The sequence below is a fragment of the Tamandua tetradactyla genome, chromosome 5, assembly GCF_023851605.1.
Source record: "Tamandua tetradactyla isolate mTamTet1 chromosome 5, mTamTet1.pri, whole genome shotgun sequence".
Taxonomy (NCBI): Eukaryota; Metazoa; Chordata; class Mammalia; order Pilosa; family Myrmecophagidae; genus Tamandua; species Tamandua tetradactyla.
This window is the reverse complement of record NC_135331.1, coordinates 37,672,928-37,694,450: the sequence shown is the minus strand read 5'-3', so window position 1 is coordinate 37,694,450 and position 21,523 is coordinate 37,672,928. Positions and strand designations below refer to the sequence as shown.

The 21,523-nt window shown below is 36.0% G+C and overlaps 1 protein-coding gene across 3 annotated transcripts in view; it reads left to right on the top strand.

Annotated features, from left to right (window-relative positions):
* Positions 1–21,523, top strand: part of TTC28 (tetratricopeptide repeat domain 28) — an 896,291-nt gene that overhangs the window by 634,221 nt on the left and 240,547 nt on the right. For all 3 annotated transcript variants that reach the window (XM_077160720.1, XM_077160719.1, XM_077160721.1), the window contains one exon: positions 12,770–13,277. In XM_077160720.1, the coding sequence (XP_077016835.1) occupies positions 12,770–13,277 (508 nt within the window). The remainder of the gene's footprint in view (positions 1–12,769; positions 13,278–21,523) is intronic.

The window sequence follows — 21,523 nt, the reverse complement described above, 5'->3', positions numbered from 1 at the left end:
GTTACCCCCATGTTACAAATAAGGAAACAAAGCAGAGAAAGAGAAACTTCCTTAATGTAGCATAGCCAGCACACCTGAGATTTAAACCCAGGCAGTTCTAATCAGTTAGAGTAATAGATACCCTAAGTTGCTAAGTTCATTGTTATTCAGGGGACAGAATCAGTAGTATGTTAGAAACTCTTATATGCCTTTATCAAAGTTTGCCTTTGAATTTGTCACTGCATAGCTGGCCAGGATTTTAGAGACATAAGCAGTATGTATTTAAAATGAATTACAAATCTCATCTGTTAACATTGTCACGTTAATTTTAATATTTCATGATAGTTATCATCTAAAAAAAACTGTCAAATTAATTCTGAATAGATGTAGTATATAAATAACTAGCATTGAAGTAAAGATTATTAAATAAAAACAAATGTAGTCTGTAATATTAGGAGTCCAATAAAGCTGGTCTTGGATGGTTGCTGAATATGAGGGCCAAAGGACAGGGAACAGGCAACAATAAAGTTAGTATTTAGATGTTTAGGTTATTTACTGACCTCTGAAAATTAATTGAAAATCATTTCTTGGGCTTTCTTCCTTCCAGAAATGTATCTCCTGTCTTTCCTGCATGGTTATTTTCCTTCTCTCTCCCTCTCCAAGTCTTTCCATTGTAACCTATCCTGCCAAAGCCAGGTTTTTCTGATTCAGTGTAAATACTATCTTTGAAAGGCAATTTACTACATTCTACAGAATAATGTTTTATAGCCTACAGAAATTCAAGTTGGCTGGCAAGTGTGGAATGAAACAGTTTTGACTGGGCTAAAACATTATTGTGATAGAATGTCTTCTAACCCAGGTCAAATTATTAAGAAACTCAAGATAATTGTTTCATGAAACGGTCATTTGAGACTAAATTATGTGCCTACCACTCCCTCAAATCAAACTGAAGATGTAGGTGAAAGATGGGTAATAAGTTTCCAAAACAAAATCTTAACTGATTTATTATAAGTGGGCAACTGAATCTATTCCCAATTAAGCTCAACTCCCTAAAAGACCTACCAAGACTCTAAGGATTTTGAGTTAGTCATCATTTTATGACCAGAGAGCTACATAGAATGAAGTTCTTTGTAAAAGTTTTTCTGGGTGGATAGCATGTGGCTGTAGTCCAAAGTGTTTGGCTGTGAAAGAAAGAGGAGAATCCCCAGGTACCCACAGGTGATGCCAGGGAGTAGCATGTCTTTCTTCTGATGCGCAACCTCAGGACCCACAGCTTTCAGTCCTTCTGAGAAAGTGGCCCACACTCTCCCATTGACTGCAACTTGACAGTTACAGCACATAGCACAGATGCCTCTTGTATTGCGTCGTTTACATGGAGCATCAAGTTTTTTTAAAAAAATGAAATCATTATAAATTCTCGCGGTTTTTATGGTATAATTAAAATGTCTAACAGGATACCTCTGGGAAACTAAATGCAGTTTTACTATTTATAGAGCCAGCAGAGGTAGTGTTTCTTGCCAACTTTCATATGTTATGTCCTATAAATTGCTCTTAATAGCTAATCTGTCATCCCAGCTTCTCATACCAGAAAGCTTGTTTTCTTCTTAATCTGTTAATTTGCATCTGCAAAGCACATTTACAAATTCTTGATTTGAAAACATTACTGTATTAATGCTCAGTATTATACATAATTTATCACCTGTGATAGCAACTCTGAAGTCTAGGTAATAGATCTTTCTGACATTGCATTATTCTTCCAACCCTAATATAATTTTGATAAAAATAATTATTTTGAAAGCTCTTCTAGCCCCATAATTTTAGAAAAGGTTGACAGGTTACCACGGAGAAACTGTAACTATCACTAATAGCTCTCTAAGCTCACAGTAATAGATGCAGACCAACTATTATGGTAAAGAAGAATTCAGAGCACAAGTCGTACCACTTAGTAATAATTGCACAATATTTCTCCAACCCTGGGTTTGGGCACTGGGCAGACCAGGTAGATTGAGTATTTATAACTTGGAAATAATTTAAGGTAATTGAAGACTATATAATTAAAATCCTCTCTGTTTTGTGGTATTTATTTACTTTTCTCTCTGCAGGTTGTAGTTGAGTTCACAATTCATAGAGATTCCATTCAGGAAGCATTCTTCCTGTCAAGATCCTTAATATTTTACTGTTTTGTTATTTGTGTTTTGTCAACTTGTTTTTGTTTTCAGCTTTAATTCAAGAAGGATTTTGGGGAACAGGAAACAAAACATACAGGGGAAGAAATAAGAGTAATGAGAGAATTAGAGTAAGAAGGCTGAAGCCAGGCACATATTGTGGGATCCTAAAGGCTTGTTAAAGGGAGGCTCTACATTTGGCTCTGCATTTAGCCTCCTGGAGGCCCAAGCAAGGAGAGAAATGTGACTACTTACAAAGATCATATTTTTCTAAAATAAAAGTATAGCAGTTGCTTGGAAGAAGCACTGAAATCTGGAATAAAGTTTTCCTTGGTAGTTAAAAATGATGATGCCATGGACAGGTTTCAAATCATAGATTTTGAAATTTCTTTGATTTTTCATGTCATTGATTTTGTATTACTATTTTTGTATTACTATTGTATTGCTATTGTATTACTATAAGCAACTCTAGAAGTTCATGACCATCATTTAAACTTTTATACAGAATTACTTTACCAGTTCAGTTATTGATAAAAGGTGGATTTTTAGGATAGAATAAACATTAAATAGAAAGTGTATAGTTCTCACAGAATGTGATTCAATCTTTTGCCTCTACACATGTTTGTATTTGAGTTATGTATTGTATATATTTGCCCCTAAGTAGGCCAGCATTTTGGGTAAATTGCCTTTGTATGTGGATTAATAGAGATTTCTAAAGATTAGCTAAATCTTTGATTTTACTATCTAATTCTCCTCAAAGTTGCTTTTTCTATAAAAATGCCTAAAATTTCATCATCCAGAAACCTGTTGGCACATAATTGAAGACTAGATAGTGTTAACTATGATAAAAGTTATGATTGAAGCACAAAATTATTAATTTATGCCTGGTATTAGATTGATCAGGGTAGGCTGGGTTATGTTGAAGTAAGAAAGAATGCCAAAATCTCAGTGGCCTAAAAGAGCACATTTTTATTTCTAGTGTCCACTGGATGTCCATTATAGGTCAGCCAGGGGCTCTGTTCCACATTGCATGAGAGAATGTAGTGAAGCATGTGCTGGTTCCTAAAGCTTCACCTGGAAGTAATCACATTCATTGGCTAAAGGATGTCACATAGCCCACTTCTCATTTCTTGTGGCCAGCGAAGTGCCATCATACCTGCCTAGAAGGAGAGTACCAGAATATGTGTGAGCAGCTCTAAAGATGAACTTGAGTGTCACTGTATGTTTAAGATATACTTAATTGTATACGAAACAGTCATTATTTTAGTTAAGTGTTTTGTTTTTGGTGTTATTACTGATCTCCTGGAGTTTCATCTTCTTTGTCTTCACTTCATGGAAATACATTAAATCTGATCATGTTACTACCTTTATTAAACCTTCTGTGGCAACCATGGCCCCCAGGTAGATTCTGAATTCATAGTACAGGCAAAACAGTGTGTGGTCTAATGAACATTAGAGCTAGAGTTTGATGTATGTGGACTTCAACCTGGGTTCTGCTTTTAAGTGCCCTTCAGGCATGTCACCTTATCACTTTGAATCGATCTTTTTTAGTCTCTGTCTTCTTATCTCACAAATAGGTATAATACGCATTTAATAGAACTATTATAATTATCAAATTAAACAACATACGTGGAAAATGCTTTGAATTTTACAAATTAATGGACAGATAGAAACCCACTCAAACTTACCTTTCCAGATTCCTCTCTTGCCACTCCCCCAACTCCCAGGTATAAGTGACTTCTTGCTCTTTAATCATAAATAACTCTGTCATACTTCATGCCTTTGCTCATTCTGTTTCCATTTCCTAGATTGTCCAATTCCAATGAGAAAAATTCCAATTTATTTATTTATTTTTAATTAATAGACTATTTTCTAGAGCAGTTTTAAATTCCAGAAAATTGGGCAGAGAGTCTCCCTATAACTTCTCTCTCTCTTGCTCAGTTTCCCCTTTTATTAACATCTTGCATGACACATTTATTACAACTGGTGACCAATATTGATATTATTATTATTAATAATAACTGAAGTCTATCATTTACATCAGGGTTGACACTTTGCTATGTACAGTTCTATGGGCTTTCTCAAATACACAAGTTGTGAAATTACAGAAACATACAGAATTCACTAACCTATAAATCACTGTGCTCTGTTTATTCATCTCTCCTTATCTCTTCTCCAAACCCCTGGAAACCACTGATCTTTTTACTGTCTCCCTAGTTTTGCCTTTTCCAGGATGTTATGTAGATGGAATAATACAGTATATAGATCTTTCAAACTGGTTCTTTCACTAAGCAATATGCATTTAAATTTCTTCCATGTCTACTTGATAGACATGGAAGAAATGTCTATCCATGACTTGATAGCTCATTTCTTTTTATTGCTGCACAATATCCTATTGCATGGACGTACCAGTTTGTTTATCCATTTACCTACAGAAGGAGATCTTGACTGCTTCCAGTTTGTAGCAATTATGAATAAAGCTGCTTTAAATATTTGTGCACAGGCTTTGGAATGAGCGTAGGTTTTCAGCTCATTTGAGTAAATACTTAGGAATGTGACTGCTAGATCACATGTAAAGACTATTTAGTTTTGTAAGAAACTGTCACATTGTCTTTCAAAGTGGCTATCCATTTTACATTCTTACCAGCAATGAATGAGAGTTTCTTTTGTTCCACGTCCTCCTCAGCATCTGATATTATCAGTTTGGGGATTTTAGCCATTCTAAGAGATGTGTAGTTTTAATTTGCAATTCTCAGTACTGCTTTAATTTGCAATTCTCTAATGATATATATTGTTGAGCTTTTTATATGCTTATTTTTCATCTGTTTCAGTTTGCTAAAGCTGCCAGAATGCAATATACCAGAAATGGGTTGGCTTTTGTGATCAGGATTTATTAGTTTACAAATGTACAATTCTCAGTCCTCAAAAATATCAAATTAAGGCATCAACAGGAAGATACCTTCTCTGAACAAGGGCTGCTGGCATCTGGGGTTCCTCTGTCACATGGCCTGTGTCTAATGGTCCTTCGCTCATGGGTCTCACTGCTTTCAGCTTCTGGTTCCAGTTGGGTCCTGGTTGTTTCTCTCATAAACTCACTGAGCTTTCTCTTTTATTCTCATAAAGTAATCCAGTAAAGGATTAAGACTCACCTTGAATTGGATGGGTCACATCTCAATTGAAACGACCTAATCAAGTTCCCATGCTCAATAGGCCTACCTCCCACAGGAATGGATTAAAAGAACATGGCCTATTTTGGGATGCATAACAGCTTCAAACCAGTACACCATCTGTATGTCTTCTTTGGTGAGGTGTCTTTTAAGATCTTTTGCTAGTTTTGTAATTGGGTTTTTTTTTATTGCTGAATTTTAACAGTTTTTCTTAATATTTAATTTTTTATTGCTGTACTTTTTGGATATAAATATTTTGTCAGATCTGTGTTTTGCATATATTTTCTCCCAGTCTGTGGTTTGTTTTTTTTCATTCTCTTAATGTGTATTTTTCAGAGCAGAAATTTTTAATTTTAATGAAATCCAACTTATCAATTATCAATTATTTTCTTTCATAGATTGTGCTTTTGGTGTTGTATCTAAATACTCACTGATAAATACAAGATTACCTCAGCTTTTTCCTATGTTGCCTTCTCAAAGTGGTATAGTTCTGCATTTTGCATTTAGATTTATGGTCCATTTTGAGTTAAGTTTTATGAAAGGTATAAGATCAGTTTCTAGATTCATTTAAACATTTTTGTGGCAAAATATACATCACATAAAATTTGTCATTTTAACCATTTTTAAGTGTTCGGTTCAGTGGTATGAATCACATTCACAGTGTTGTGCAACTGTCATCACTATCTATTTCCAAAACTTTTTCATCACCCCAAACATAAACTCTGTACTCATTAAGCATTGCCCCATTCTAATTCCTTCCCCCTGTCATTATGGATTCGCTTATTTTAAACATTTCTTATAGTGGAATCATACAATATTTACCCTTGTGTGTCTGGCTTATTTCACTTAGCTTAATGTTTTCAAGATTTATCCATGTTTAAACTTGTATCAAAACTCCATTCCTTTTTATGGCTGAATAATATTCCATTGCATGTATCTGCTACATTTTGTTTATCCATTTATCTGTCAGTGGACACTTGGGTTACTCCTCCATTGGCTGCTGTGCATAATGCTGTTATGAACAATGACATAGAGTTATGTTTGAGTCCCGGCTTTCAATTATTTGAGTGTATACTTAGGAGTGGAAATGCTAAGTCATATGGTAGTTCTATATTTAACGTTTTGATAAACTACTTGTTCTAGTTTGCTAGCTGCCAGAATGCAATATACCAGAAATGGAATGGCTTTTAAAAAGGGGAATTTAATAAGTTGCTAGTTTACAGTTCTAAGGCTGAGAAAATGTCCCAATTAAAACAAGTCTATAGAAATGTCCAATCAAAGGCATCCAGGAAAAGATACCTTGGTTCAAGAAGGCCGATGAAGTTCAGGGTTTCTCTCTCAAGTGAGAAGGCACATGGCGAACACAGTCAAGGTTTCTTTCTCATCTGGTAGGGCAAATGGCGAGTATGGTGTCATCTGCTAGCTTCTTCTCCTGGCTCCCTGTTTCATGAAGCTCCCTGGGAGTCATGTTCCTTCTTCATCTCCAAAGGTTGCTGGATTCCTCTTCTCATGGCTGTGTCATTCTACTCTGCTTTCTCTGAATTGCTCTCATTCTCCAAAATGTTTCCTCTTTTATAGGACTCCAGAAATTTATCAAGACCCACCCAAATGGGTGGAGACATATCATCACCTAATCCAGCTTAACAACCACTCATGATTAAATCACATCATTCAGGGAGATGATCTGATTACAGTTTCAAACATACAGTAATGAAAAGGGATTATTTTACCTTTAAAAAATGGGATTTTGATTAAAACATGGCTTTTCTAGGGGACATACATCTTTTCAAACCAGCACACCACTGAACTGATTTTTCAGAGTTGTTGCACTGTTTTACATTCCTACTAGCAATGCACAGGGTTCCATGCTTTGCAACCTTGCCAACACTTAGCATTTTTAATTTTTTTAATAATAGCCATCCTAGTTGGTATGAAGTGGTATATCATTGTGCTTTTGATTTACATTTTGCTAACAGCTAATGATATTGGGCATCTTTCTATGGATTTCTTAGCTATTTATCTATCTTCTATGGAAAGTTTCCTATTCAAGTGCTTTGCCCATATTTTAATTGCATTGTCTGTCTTTTATTGTTGAGTTTTAGGGGTTCTTTATATACTTTGGATATTAAACCCTTATAAGATACATGATCTTCAACTATTTTCTCCCTTTCTGGAGGTTGTTTATTCACTCTTTTAATCATATCCTTTGACCCACAAACATTTTTAATTTTGGTGAAATCCCATTTATCAATTTTTTTTTCTCTCAGTGTTCATGCTTTTGGTGTCAGATATATGTAAGAATCTAATGGCAAATCTGAAGTCTTGAAAAATTTCCCCTATGTTTTCTTCTAAGATTTTTATGGTTTTAGCTTTTATATTTAAGTTGCTGGTACATTTTGGGTTAATTTTTGTAAATGATGTGAAGTAGGGGTCCAGCATCATTCTTTTGCATGTGGAAATCCAGTTGTTGAAGTGACTATTCTCTTCCCATTGAGTGGACTTTGCACCTTTGTAAAAAATCAGTTAGCTTTATTTTTGAACTCTTAATTCTTTTCCATTGGTCTATATATCTATAATCTATCCTTCTATCAGAACCACTCTGTTTTTAATTACTATGGCTTCATAGTAAGTTTTTCTGTTTTTGATTGATTGCTGTGGCTTCATCGTAAGTTTTGAAATTTGGAAGTGTGAGCCCTCCAACTTTTTTCTTTTTCAACATGGTTTGGCTATTAGGAGCTAAAGTCCTTATTTCCCAACATGTATTTCACCATCTGTTGAAAAAGAAGATTGTTGTTCCTCCATTGAATTGCTTTGTTTCTTTATCAAAGATCACTTGACTATGTATGTGTGGGTCTATGACTGGACTTGCTGTTCAGTTCCACTGATCTATTTGTCTTATTTGTTTTTGCTAATATCACGCTGTCTTAATTACTGTAGCTTTATAGTAAGTCTTGAGGGTGTGTAGTGTCAGTCCTCCAACTTCGTTCTTCTTCAGTATTGTATTGGCTATTCCAGGTCTTTTGCCTTCCTATATGTACTTTAGACTCATTTAAAGGACTCTTCCATATCATTCACCATGAAATGGTTTCAGTCTTTCTGTCCACACTGCATGATTGTGATCTCACAGGCAGGTACAAAGTATTCAGCTCTGTATCCCCTATCTGCTCTGTACCTGTTTCAGTTTGCTAAAATTTCTGGAATGCAGTATACCAGAAATGGATTGGCTCTTATAAAGGGGATTTATTAAGTCACAAGTTACAATTCTAAGTTCTAGTTTCTGATCATCTTCTAGTCCATGTTTGACATAAGTAAAACTAAGCAGGTGTTATCTTGCTGGTTGGGGTAAAAACAGAAACTTAAATCTGAAAATTTTAAGCCCCTTCTCTATACCAAATACCGAACTAACCTTTTACATGTACTATCGAATTTCATGCTCATCCAAGTTCTATTATGTATTGCTTTTCCCATTTTACAGATGAGGAACCTGAGACTCAGAGAGATTACACAACTTGTACAATAGCACACACTTTGTCATTTGAACCCAGCATGCCTTGTTCCAGAGTCTATACCTAATCTCCTAAATTCCTCTTCCTCCTGGGTTAGGGATTCATGGGCACTGAACTGGCAGAGAATACAAGATGCATGTTGATTTGAGGCAGTAAAGAAGAAAAGCAGTATTTCTGCTAGTAGATGTAGGTACATTTCCTATTTTTCCAAGTACATGCAGTGACTCAACAAACAGTTATATATGGAATATTCTATGTATAACAGTACTGTGCATTTAATCCTCCCACAAATATAACCTCTATGAAAAATATGTATACAGGAAAAAAACCCGTGCTAGATATAAGGAAAACAGGTTTAAATCTTCAGCATAATGTTTAATGGTAGCATCATTATTGTAATTTATAGTTTGTGTAATTTAAACTTTTCTATTTTTTTCTCAAACTAAAAACCCTTTTCGGTGGTTTGAAGAAATATCAGCAAATGTCCTAGTCTAACTCCATGTCCCACGAAACAGACTTGTCCGATGCAGTACTTCTGCAAATACTAGGGTCACAGAGCAGGGGTGACTGACTCCTAAGTGCCTGACTCTGCAGCTGGAAATTAAAATCTGGTGAGAACATGAGTAATTTATATCTTGTAAAAAGAGTAGCAAATTGTCTTATTCTAACCATATAGTTTATCATAACTGTATGCATTTTAGTATTCAAATACAGATGTTCCAAAATGTTTCCACTGTGGGGAGCAGCTGCTGCTATTCTAGCACAGAAATTTCAAAGAGATTAATATACAAAGACAATCTGAACCTTAGTGGCAAATGCAGCATCTGCTTGAGGTGGGGCTTGTGATTCCTGGTAGGTAGCGAGTCTTGAGATTCTCATTAACAGCCTGAAATCATGTTTCAGATCTAAGCTTATTCTACAGGAATGGGAACAAAAACAAGTGATTGATTTATAATTCACTTCCCTGATAAATATCATCACATCCTATTTGTCCAGAGGCTGTAAAACATTGGACTTCATTTCCTGTGGCAACTGATAGGAATATAGATGTTTGGTCATAATGACTGATGTTTTCAGTTGCCATTACAGGGTTCTGCTTGGTAACAGAACTCAGCAAAGCCAGCATGCAGTCATAAAATATCCATTTACAACTTAGCGATGCATTCACAGAGCACTTTACAGTTTACTAAGGACACTCATATGCACTGCTTCATCTGATTCGATCCCAGCCTTGTGGAATATGTACAGTTATGTTTAGTACCATTTTATAAATAAAGTGAAATGAAATGACTTTTTAAGGTTATACATCTAGATCTTCTAACTCTAAATCCTATTCCACTCTCATACTATACCAAACTGCCCCTCTAATTCCAAAGACTATAATGTGTGCTTCATAAATTACATCATCCTCTCTAGGGATGCTAGTTTCCAGGACACGTATCATGAAGAGTCAGTCCTAGCCTGATAGCATTGTCTGATGACTGGAGGGTGCCAGGGAAGAGCTAATGCTCCAGTTCTCCCCCACCCCCTCACATCCCAGAGGGGAAATGCCCAAATATTCCCTTTCCTTATGTTCAGAGAGCCTCAGAACACGAGCTCCTGTGTTTCCCTGGCATTTGGTGAGATAAAGAACCAGAGACAGAAGATCCCAGGGCCTTTATTTGGAGTTGTCAGAAACCAGAAGTTCCTGAGAACAGTGACACCTGGGGCATTATACCTGCCCTAAGCCTTATCATTTATCACCTGCAGAACTCAAGGGCTCATTGCCTCCAACCAGATTAACTATTTGGAATTACCTAGTGAATTATTTATAGTTTACACATTTGACTGAGGTTCATGGATTTGAAAACACTCCATTCTTAGCTAACTGCTGGAGCCTAGAAATGCCTGACTGGAAAACTGAGGCTCAGAGAAGTTAAGTAACTTATTGAAGTTCACCAAGCAGTTAAAGGGAAATGCAATTTTTAACCCATGTGTCTGACTCTAAGCTATACCAACTCCATAGTGAAAGAGACTTTGTTTCACTTGGAGGGCAGCAAAGATTTATGGGTAGGAGGATGTGCGAACTGTGTCCTGCTCCCCAGCCAGGCTTTGCTGGAGAAGAGCCCCAGAGAGTCAAGTGGGAGGGGCCAACTACTAAAGTAAAGGAAAGAGTGAATTCCTGGACCTGCAGCATAGGAGAAAAGGAGATCATTGGGGATGATGGCATGGGGAGGTCAGAGGAGGTGGGCAGTAGAAAGGCCTAGGCAGAATGTGCTGACATAAAGTCATACCCTAGAGTCACAGTGAGGCTCCCAGAGTGGGACCTGGGGCTGGTATACATCTCAGCGGTGTGTACTTTGGTGACCTCATCAGTGCTTCTGCCAGAATCTCACTGCTACAGCATTGTGACTTCTGTGAAATGGTTTCCGCTCCCCACAACTCAGAAAAAAAACAAAACAAGTAAACTTCCAAGTATTTATTTCCTCTCTATTTTCATAAAGACTTACAAAATGTTTGGAACATTTTTGAAATGCGAAAAAAACTGCTTAAAACTATAGGCAATACTTTGCAAATACACTATTTGCAAGCACCATAAAGATGGTCAGTCTCTTATTCATTTTGATCAAGAACTGCTACTTCACAGGCAAAGAAATAGGCTAGCAAATCACTCATTTCCATTAAATAATAAAAGTGTTCTGATGTGCACAGACATAGAAAGCATCTCATAACAAAATGCCCTTACTTCAGAAAGGACTACATCCTCTTGTTATTCCCTGTAGCTTGGGGGTCCCATGGGAAAATCACTTGCCCCAGTATAACAGAGCACATTCTTTGTTCTGCCAGGATAGCATGTTTCTGTAGGGAAATGCAACGTCATGAGGAAAGAGGGCTTCCTGGCTCTGGCTGTAGGACAGTATGAAATAGAGGAAGGGTAGGTAAGCCTCCAGCTTTTAGTATAAAAAGAAGGGCAGGAAAAGCCCAGTATAACTTGCAAAGGAGTTAGAAACTCGAGACCAAAACCTAAGACTATATGCATTTGGTAAGAGTGTAGACCGGATAGATATCTCCTTTGTTATTCCTGTTGCCCCATTTGGTTCACTATACCTACGTAGAGACATTGTCATTCAAACCTTAAAGACAAAAAACACTTGTGTGCTTTTCTTTGGGCAAGAAATGGATGAGTGGCAAACAATGTGTGGGGACTAGGAAAATAATCTCTCTCTTCACAGAGAGACTAAGGTCAGAAAAGTCTGTAGGCAAGAGTAGAAAAGTTCGAAGAACACTGCAAGCCTGAGGAGGAGTGGAGAGGCTTAATGGACACCATCCCTTTCAGAGGTATGGGGTGTAACCCACCCATTGTTTCTCTCTGCGACTTATCCACATCTAAGTCCTCGACAGTAACCCACACTCATGGGTCACATTTAGGAAACTAAGAGAAGAGAATAGGACCTTCCAGTGGGTCTTGGGTCACACAGTTATCAGTCATCTGTAAACATCTTCCTTACCATCCATGTATCCATTTGCTCTGGTAGAAGACAAGAATGAGAAGTACCCAGGAGTGCAAGAGCCAAGCATAGATTTCTCCTTCTTATGCTGTATTGCATATAGTTATCAATTTTGGCTTTTTTCACCATTTTCTTGTAAGATAGAGGTTAATAGGTGTTAACAGAGATATAGTGTATCATAATTATTAGATATGTCAGTAAATCTTTAAACTAAGGTGAATGTTATATGGAATAAAACCGGTTTCTATGAGTTAAGATGTTCAAACTTATTGATTAATTTTCCATTGTCTTTAATTAGGAACTTGCTGTTTAAATGTCCTCTTTATCAGTTCTTTATAGGTCTGTGGACCAGTGATAGAAACACCATGAGGAATTTGATTGGATAGTTCTAGGCAAACTCGGAAACAAACCAAAAGCCATTTTCTGATGTGCTTCCATTTCTCTGCTTTATCCTTTCTCACCAGGCAGCGTCATCAGCCCTGAGCAGTCTAGGCCACGTGTACACAGCAATTGGAGACTACCCCAATGCGCTGGCCAGTCACAAGCAGTGTGTTCTTCTTGCCAAACAATCCAAAGATGAACTTTCTGAAGCCCGAGAACTTGGCAACATGGGAGCTGTGTATATTGCCATGGGTGACTTTGAGAATGCTGTGCAGTGCCATGAGCAGCATCTTAAAATTGCGAAGGATCTGGGGAATAAGCGAGAAGAGGCCCGGGCCTATAGCAACCTGGGCAGTGCCTACCACTACCGGAGGAACTTTGACAAGGCCATGTCTTATCACAACTACGTACTGGAACTGGCACAGGAGTTGATGGAGAAGGCCATTGAGATGCGGGCCTATGCGGGCCTAGGCCATGCTGCCAGGTGCATGCAGGATTTGGAGAGGGCTAAACAGTACCACGAGCAGCAGCTGAGCATTGCTGAGAATCTCAAGGACCGGGCTGCAGAGGGGCGAGCGTCCTCCAATCTGGGTAAGAACAGGGTTACTTGCAAAATCCAGGGTCATGCCTTGGGCTGGAAATAGGTGGTGGAATCTGTTATCTTTTACAGGCATCTGTGTATTTGTAGTCATAAGAATATCTCCCTACTTTGTGTGTTTTGTCTTTCCTTCAGATATTGTTCCTTGTAGCCTATCTGCTCTAAGTCACACAGTCCTTTTAGGATTAGAAGAACTCTGAGATACTGGAAAAATAAAACACCCCAATCTTTTCATTTGTCTAGAGAGAACTACCAGATTTATCTAATTAGAGAGAAGGGAAATGAAATGAAGATATAAAGCTATTTAGTTTAAATGAAAGAGAAGTTCTTAAGAAGTCATCAATGGGAGATAATTTGAGAAACTTTTTGTTTAAAGGAATTTGTCTACTTAGTGAATTTAATTCCACAGGAAACATATTTTTTTTTCCTCCAAATTATGTGTTTACAAATGATATTGATTTAGTAGAGATGCAAAATTATTTTTGTGAAAGATCTATTTAAATAAGATAGATTTGCAGCCACTATTTTGATAGTACTCAATTGCAATTAAGAAATTTATAAATTTGGGAAGTATATATGTAATGTCAAAAGACAATAGGAATTGGTAACTTTGGCTACTTTTTAGAAGATAATGTTCTTTTGTCTCTGTACCCAAACAGATGTGGGTAACCGAAATGAACGAAAGGTATAGGTGCCCGGGTAGTTCAGTGGTAGAATGCTCGCCTTCCATGTGGGAGACCCAGGTTTGATTCCCAGACCATGGACCTAAAAAAATAAAAAAAGGTATAGATGTGTTTTGGAAGTATAAACTGAATTCACTCCTATGCCCTGGAGCCTAACAGTTGGTTCTGCGCCCACTGGAACTCAAGATGAGGAGAGGAGAAAGAGAAGGCGACTCTGTTTGTATTAGTGTATGCTTATCAGATATTAGTGGCAGTAGAATGTAAAACTCAGCCTCCTTCTCTCATGTGATCTACCCAACCAAGGCAGTTTTATCTATATTATAGCCCTACTCCTCCCTTCCTTCTACCCTCCATGCTTATTTTAACCATATGTTTCTTGAGTACAGTTGTTAGAGAAATATTTGCAAATCCTTAGTGATGGCTCTAAAGATGATACTGAGATCAGAATGAGAGTCGAGAGTTTCAGACAGAAACCATAGAAATAAGCTCCTGGCTTCATTAATTCATTCAGCAGATTTTAAGTATTAAATCCTTCGTATGTACTTAATCCAAGAATAGTTGCTTAAAGGGATACAGTTTAAAAAGAATTCCTGTCCTCAAAGAATTTGTTATCTTTATAAATTCTTTAGGGAAAATAAGACTAACATATAAGATACAGTGGCCTGCCTACACTTGTGCTGATGATGTGTTGTTGCTGTGGACTTTCTACTAGGAAGACCCTCAAGGACAGGGAAAGGCCTTGAGGAGGTCAGACTCAGCTGGACCTTGAAAAGTAGGTGAGATTTGGCCACGAATGGGTTGGCTTTGATGGCAAGGAAAATGTGAAGGAAGACACTAATACTCAATTGCTCAGCATATCTGAGGGTCTAATTTGCTTTCAAGAATATGCTGGAGGGTAGTAGAAGATTAGCATGAAAAACTGGCAAGAGATTTCTTAAGATTTTGAAATGTAAGAATGAGAGCATAAAATTTAAGAATTTAGAATTGAGAAAGTGAAGGAAGAAGGGTCCATCAGTGGCATGTGAAGGTTACATTAGAGGGCTTGGAACCTAGCATGTAGAAGGTTGTGCATATTGGACTATTCAGATCTTCATTTTCATCTTGCATTAATTTGGGTAAATTACATTTTTAGGATTTATTCATGTCATTTAAACTGTTGAATTTATTAACATAAACTTGTTTGTAATTTTTTTAGCCTTTTACTACTTGTAGAATACATAGAGAGGGACCCTCTCTCATTTCTGATATTGGTAGTTTGTGTTTCACATTCGTGATTTCCCTCTCCCCCTTTCCAGCTCACTCGCTAGAGATTTGTCAGGCTTCTAAAGCTTTCTACAGAACTAACTTTTACTTTTGTTAATTTTATTATTTGTATGTTTTCTGTTTCATTTAGTTCTGTTCTTATTCTTATTTTCTTTATTCTATTTATGGTGATTCTTCTTGGTAGCTTCTCAAGGTTGAACTTTAGGGCATTGATTCTCTCTACAATAAGTATTTAAAAATATAGATTTCTATCTAAATACTTCTTTCTTTACCCATATGCTGTTTAAAACTGTTTAATTTCCAGATATCTGAGATTTCATCCAGAGTTTGTTATCCAATTCTATTTAATTTCATTGTGTCAGAGGACAAGCTCTGTAGAATTTCACTGGGTATAGTGCCGTACAGATGTCAAGGAGGGTGAGGGGGTTGTCCAGATCATTTTTCTCTTTAATGATTTTTTTTTTTTTTTTTGGTCTAGATGCCTTGTAAATTGCTAAGGAGGGTTTGTTTTTGTTAACATCTCTGACGATTATTGTGGATTTGAATGTTTCTCCCTTTAGTTCTGTGAAACTTTGCCTCATACGTTTTGAAGTTCTCTTTTTTTATAGGCAAATGTACATTAAGATTGTTTTTTCAACAAATTAACCCTTTTATATTATGACATGTCCCATATTATTTTTGTTTTTTTGTCTTGAAGACTACCTTAAGTCTGATACTAAAATACTCTACTCCTACCTTCTTATCCTTACCATTTGTGTTGAATGTCTTTTTCTATTCATCTACCTTCCACTTTTCTGTCTTTATATTTGAAGTTTTTAAACTGCAGACAGTTTTAAAAGTTAGGTGTTGCTTTTTTATTGATTTTACAGTCTTGTCCTTTAACTGAAGAATTTAGTCTATTTAACATTTAAAGCAATTACTTGATATTGTTGGATTTAGGTCTATCATTTTAGTCTTTGTTTTCTGTTTATGCCATCTATATTTGTTCCGGTGTTTTGCCTTTCCTGCCTTCTATGGGTTAATGTATTATTTTAGATTCGATTTTAATTTATCTATTTGCTTTTTTCCTCTGCCTCTTTGCATTTTCATTTAATGGTTACTCTAAGAATTACATTATATAACCTTAACTTTTCACAGTTTACCTTGAGCCAGGGCTTTACCACTTGCTATAGAAGATAAGTGCTTTGTAATATAGGCCTGTGTGCTCCCCACCCCCTGTACTTTATCCTATAGTTATCACATATATTATTATACCTACATTCTTTTTAAACCTCACAATATAATTTTATATATTTTTATTTTAAATGATCATTTTTAGAAAATTTTTTTAATTTAAATTTAAAAAATATGACAACAAAGAAACACAAACATTCCTAACATATGATCATTCCATTCTGCATGTATAATCGGTAATTCACAATATCATCATAGTTGCATATTCATCATCATGATCATTTCTTAGAACATTTGCATCAATTCAGAAAAAGAAATAAAAAGACAACAGAAAAAGAAATAAAACGAAAACTGAAGAAAAAACAATAATACATACCACACTCTTACCCCTCCCTTTCATTGATCACTAGCATTTCAAACTAAATGTATTTTAATGTTAAATGATCATTTTAAAGAATTAAGAGGAAAAATAGTGTTTTATGTTTATCCACTTCTTTATGACTTCTGGTGCTCCTATTACTTCCTAAATATTTGAGTTTCCATCTGGTATCATTTCCCTTTAGCCCTTCAAAACTTGGTTAAGCATTTCTTGTGGTGCAGGTCCACTGGCAATAAATTTTCCTAATTTTTGTTTACCTGTAATGTTTTTCACCGTCATTCTTTTTTTTTTTGAAAAAAAAAACCTGAAAAGTCCCATATACTTTATACCCCTACTTTTTTATTTATTTTTTTATTAATTAAAAAAAAAAAGAAATTAACACAACATTTAGAAATCATTCCATTCTACATATGCAATCAGTAATTCTAAATATCATCACATGGATGTATGATCATCATTTCTTAGTACATTTGCATTGATTTAGGAAAAGAACTAGCAAAACAACAGAAAAAGATATAGAATGTTAATATAGAGAAAAACATAAAAATAATAATAATAATAATAAAAATATATATATATAAAAAAAGGAAAAAGAAAAAAAAACAAAAGACACAAACAAACAAACAAAAAACTATAGCTCAGATGCAGCTTTATTCAGTGTTTTAACATAATTACGTTACAATTAGGTATTATTGTGCTGTCCATTTTTGAGTTTTTATATCTAGTCCTGTTGCACAGTCTGTATCCCTTCAGCTCCAATTACCCATTCTCTTACCCTGTTTCTAACTCCTGCTGGTCTCTGTTACCAATGACATATTCCAAGTTTATTCTCGAATGTCGGGTCACATCACTGGGACCATACAGTATTTGTCCTTTAGTTTTTGGCTAGACTCACTCAGCATAATGTTCTCTAGGTCCATCCATGTTATTACATGCTTCATAAGTTTATTCTGTCTTAAAGCTACATAATATTCCGTCGTATGTATATACCACAGTTTGTTTAGCCACTCGTCTGTTGATGGACATTTTGGCTGTTTCCATCTCTTTGCAATTGTAAATAATGTTGCTATAAACATTGGTGTGCAAATGTCCATTTGTGTCTTTGCCCTTAAGTCCTTTGAGTAGATACCTAGCAATGGTATTGCTGGGTTGTATGGCAATTCTATATTCAATTTTTTGAGGAACCGCCAAACTGCTTTCCACAGTGGTTGCACCATTTGACATTCCCACCAACAGTGGCTAAGTGTGCCTCTTTCTCCGCATCCTCTCCAGCACTTGTCATTTTCTGTTTTGTTGATAATGGCCATTCTGGTGGGTGTGAGATGATATCTCATTGTGGTTTTGATTTTCATTTCTCTAATGGCCAGGGACATTGAGCATCTCTTCATGTGCCTTTTGGCCTTTGTATTTCCTCTTCTGAGAGGTGTCTGTTCAAGTCTTTTTCCCATTTTGTAATTGGGTTGGCTGAACAATCTCTTTATAAATTCTGGATACTAGACCTTTATCTGATATGTCGTTTCCAAATATTGTCTCCCATTGTGTAGGCTGTCTTTCTACTTTCTTGATGAAGTTCTTTGATGCACAGAAGTGTTTAATTTTGAGGAGCTCCCATTTCTTTCTTTCTTTCTTTCTTCAGTGCTCTTGCTTTAGGTTTAAGGTCCATAAAACCGCTTCCAATTGTAAGTTTCATAAGATATCTCCCTACATTTTCCTCTAACTGTTTTATGGTCTTAGACCTAATGTTTAGATCTTTGATTCATTTTGAGTTAACTTTTGTATAGGGTGTGAGATACGGGTCCTCTTTCATTCTTTTGCATATGGATATCCAGTTCTCTAGGCACCATTTATTGAAGAGACTGTTCTGTCCCAGGTGAGTTGGCTTGACTGCCTTATCAAAGATCAAATGTCCATAGATGAGAGGGTCTATATCTGAGCACTCTATTCGATTCCATTGGTTGATATATCTATCTTTATGCCAATACCATGCTGTTTTGACCACTGTGGCTTCATAATATGCCTTAAAATCCGGCAGCGTGAGACCTCCAGCTTCGTTTTTTTTCCTCAAGATACTTTTAGCAATTCGGAGCACCCTGCCCTTCCAGATAAATTTGATTATTGGTTTTTCTATTTCTGAAAAATAAGTTGTTGGGATTTTGATTGGTATTGCATTGAATCTGTAAATCAATTTAGGTAGGATTGACATCTTAACTATATTTAGTCTCCCAATCCATGAACATGGTATGCCCTTCCATCTATTTAGGTCTTCTGTGATTTCTTTTAACAGTTTTTTGTAGTTTTCTTTGTATAGGTTTTTTGTCTCTTTAGTTAAATTTATTCCTAGGTATTTTATTCTTTTAGTTGCAATTGTAAATGGGATTCGTTTCTTGATTTCCCCCTCAGCTTGTTCATTGCTAGTGTATAGAAATGCTACAGATTTTTGAATGTTGATCTTTTAACCTGCTACTTTGCTGTACTCATTTATTAGCTCTAGTAGTTTTGTTGTGGGTTTTTCCGGGTTTTTGACGTATAGTATCATATCGTCTGCAAATACTGATAGTTTTACTTCTTCCTTTCCAATTTTGATGCCTTCTATTTCTTTTTCTTGTCTAATTTCTCTGGCTAGAACCTCCAACACGATGTTGAATAATAGTGGTGATAATGGACATCCTTGTCTTGTTCCTGATCTTAGGGGGAAAGTTTTCAATTTTTCCCCATTGAGGATGATATTAGCTGTGGGTTTTTCATATATTCCCTCTATCATTTTAAGGAAGTTCCCTTGTATTCCTATCCTTTGAAGTGTTTTCAACAGGAAAGGATGTTGAATCTTGTCAAATGCCTTCTCTGCATCAATTGAGATGATCATGTGATTTTTCTGCTTTGATTTGTTAATATGGTGTATTACATTAATTGATTTTCTTATGTTGAACCATCCTTGCATACCTGGGATGAATCCTACTTGGTCATGATGTATAATTCCTTTAATGTGTTGTTGGATTGGATTTGCTAGAATTTTGGTGAGGATTTTTGCCTCTATATTCATTAGAGAGATTGGTCTGTAGTTTTCTTTTTTTGTAATATCTTTGCCTGGTTTTGGTATGAGGGTGATGTTGGCTTCATAGAATGAATTAGGTAGCTTTCCCTCCACTTCAATTTTTTTGAAGAGTTTGAGGAGAGTTGGTACTAATTCTTTCTGGAATGTTTGGTAGAATTCACATGTGAAGCCGTCTGGTCCTGGACTTTTCTTTTTGGGAAGCTTTTGAACGACTAATTCAATTTCTTTTCTTGTGATTGGCTTGTTGAGGTCATCTATTTCTTCTTGAGTCAAAGCTGGTTGTTCATGCCTTTCCATGAACCCATCCATTTCATCTAAATTGTTGTATTTATTAGCGTAAAGTTGTTCATAGTATCCTGTTATTACCTCCTTTATTTCTGTGAGGTCAGTGGTTATGTCTCCTCTTCCATTTCTGATCTTATTTATTTGCATCCTCTCTCTTCTTCTTTTTGTCAATCTTGCTAAGGGCCCATCAATCTTATTGATTTTCTCATAGAACCAACTTCTGGTCTTATTGATTTTCTCTATTGTTTTCATGTTTTCAATTTCATTTATTTCTGCTCTAATCTTTGTTATTTCTTTCCTTTTGCTTGCTTTGGGGTTAGTTTGCTGTTCTTTCTCCAGTTCTTCCAAGTGGACAGTTAATTCCTGAATTTTTGCCTTTTCTTCTTTTCTGATATAGGCATTTAGGGCAATAAATTTCCCTCTTAGCACTGCCTTTGCTGCATCCCATAGGTTTTGATATGTTGTGTTTTCGTTTTCATTTGCCTCGAGATATTTACTAATTTCTCTTGCAGTTTCTTCCTTGACCCACTCGTTGTTTAAGAGTGTGTTGTTGAGCCTCCACGTATTTGTGAATTTTCTGGCACTCCACCTATTATTGATTTCCAACTTCATTCCTTTATGAGCTGAGAAAGTGTTGTGTATGATTTCAATCTTTTTAAATTTGTTAAGACTTGCTTTGTGACCCAGCATATGGTCTATCTTTGAGAATGATCCATGAGCACTTCAATAAAACGTGTATCCTGCTCTTGTGGGATGTAATGTCCTATAAATGTCTGTTAAGTCTAGCTCATTTTTTGTAATATTCAAATTCTCTCTTTATTGATCCTCTGTCTAGATGTTCTGTCCATTGATGAGAGTGGTGAATTGAAGTCTCCAACTATTATGGTATATGTGTCTATTTCCCTTTTCAATGTTTGCAGTATATTCCTCATGTATTTTGGGGCATTCTGGTTTGGTGCATAAATATTTATGATTGTTATGTCTTCTTGTTTAATTGTTCCTTTTATTAGTATATAGTGTCCTTCTTTGTCTCTTTTAACTGTTTTACATTTGAAGTCTAATTTGTTGGATATTAGTATAGCTACTCCTGCTCTTTTCTGGTTGTTATTTGCATGAAATATCTTTTCCCAACCTTTCACTTTCAACCTATGTTTATCTTTGGGTCTAAGATGTGTTTCCTGTAGACAGCATATAGAAGGATCCTGTTTTTAATCCATTCTGCCAGTCTATGTCTTTTGATTGGGGAAATCAGTTCATTAACATTTAGTGTTATTACTGTTTGGATAATATTTTCCTCTTCCATTTTGCCTTTTGTATTATATATATCATATCTGATTTTCCTTCTTTCTACACTCTTCTCCATACCTCTCTCTTCTGTCTTTTTGTATCTGACTCTAGTGCTCC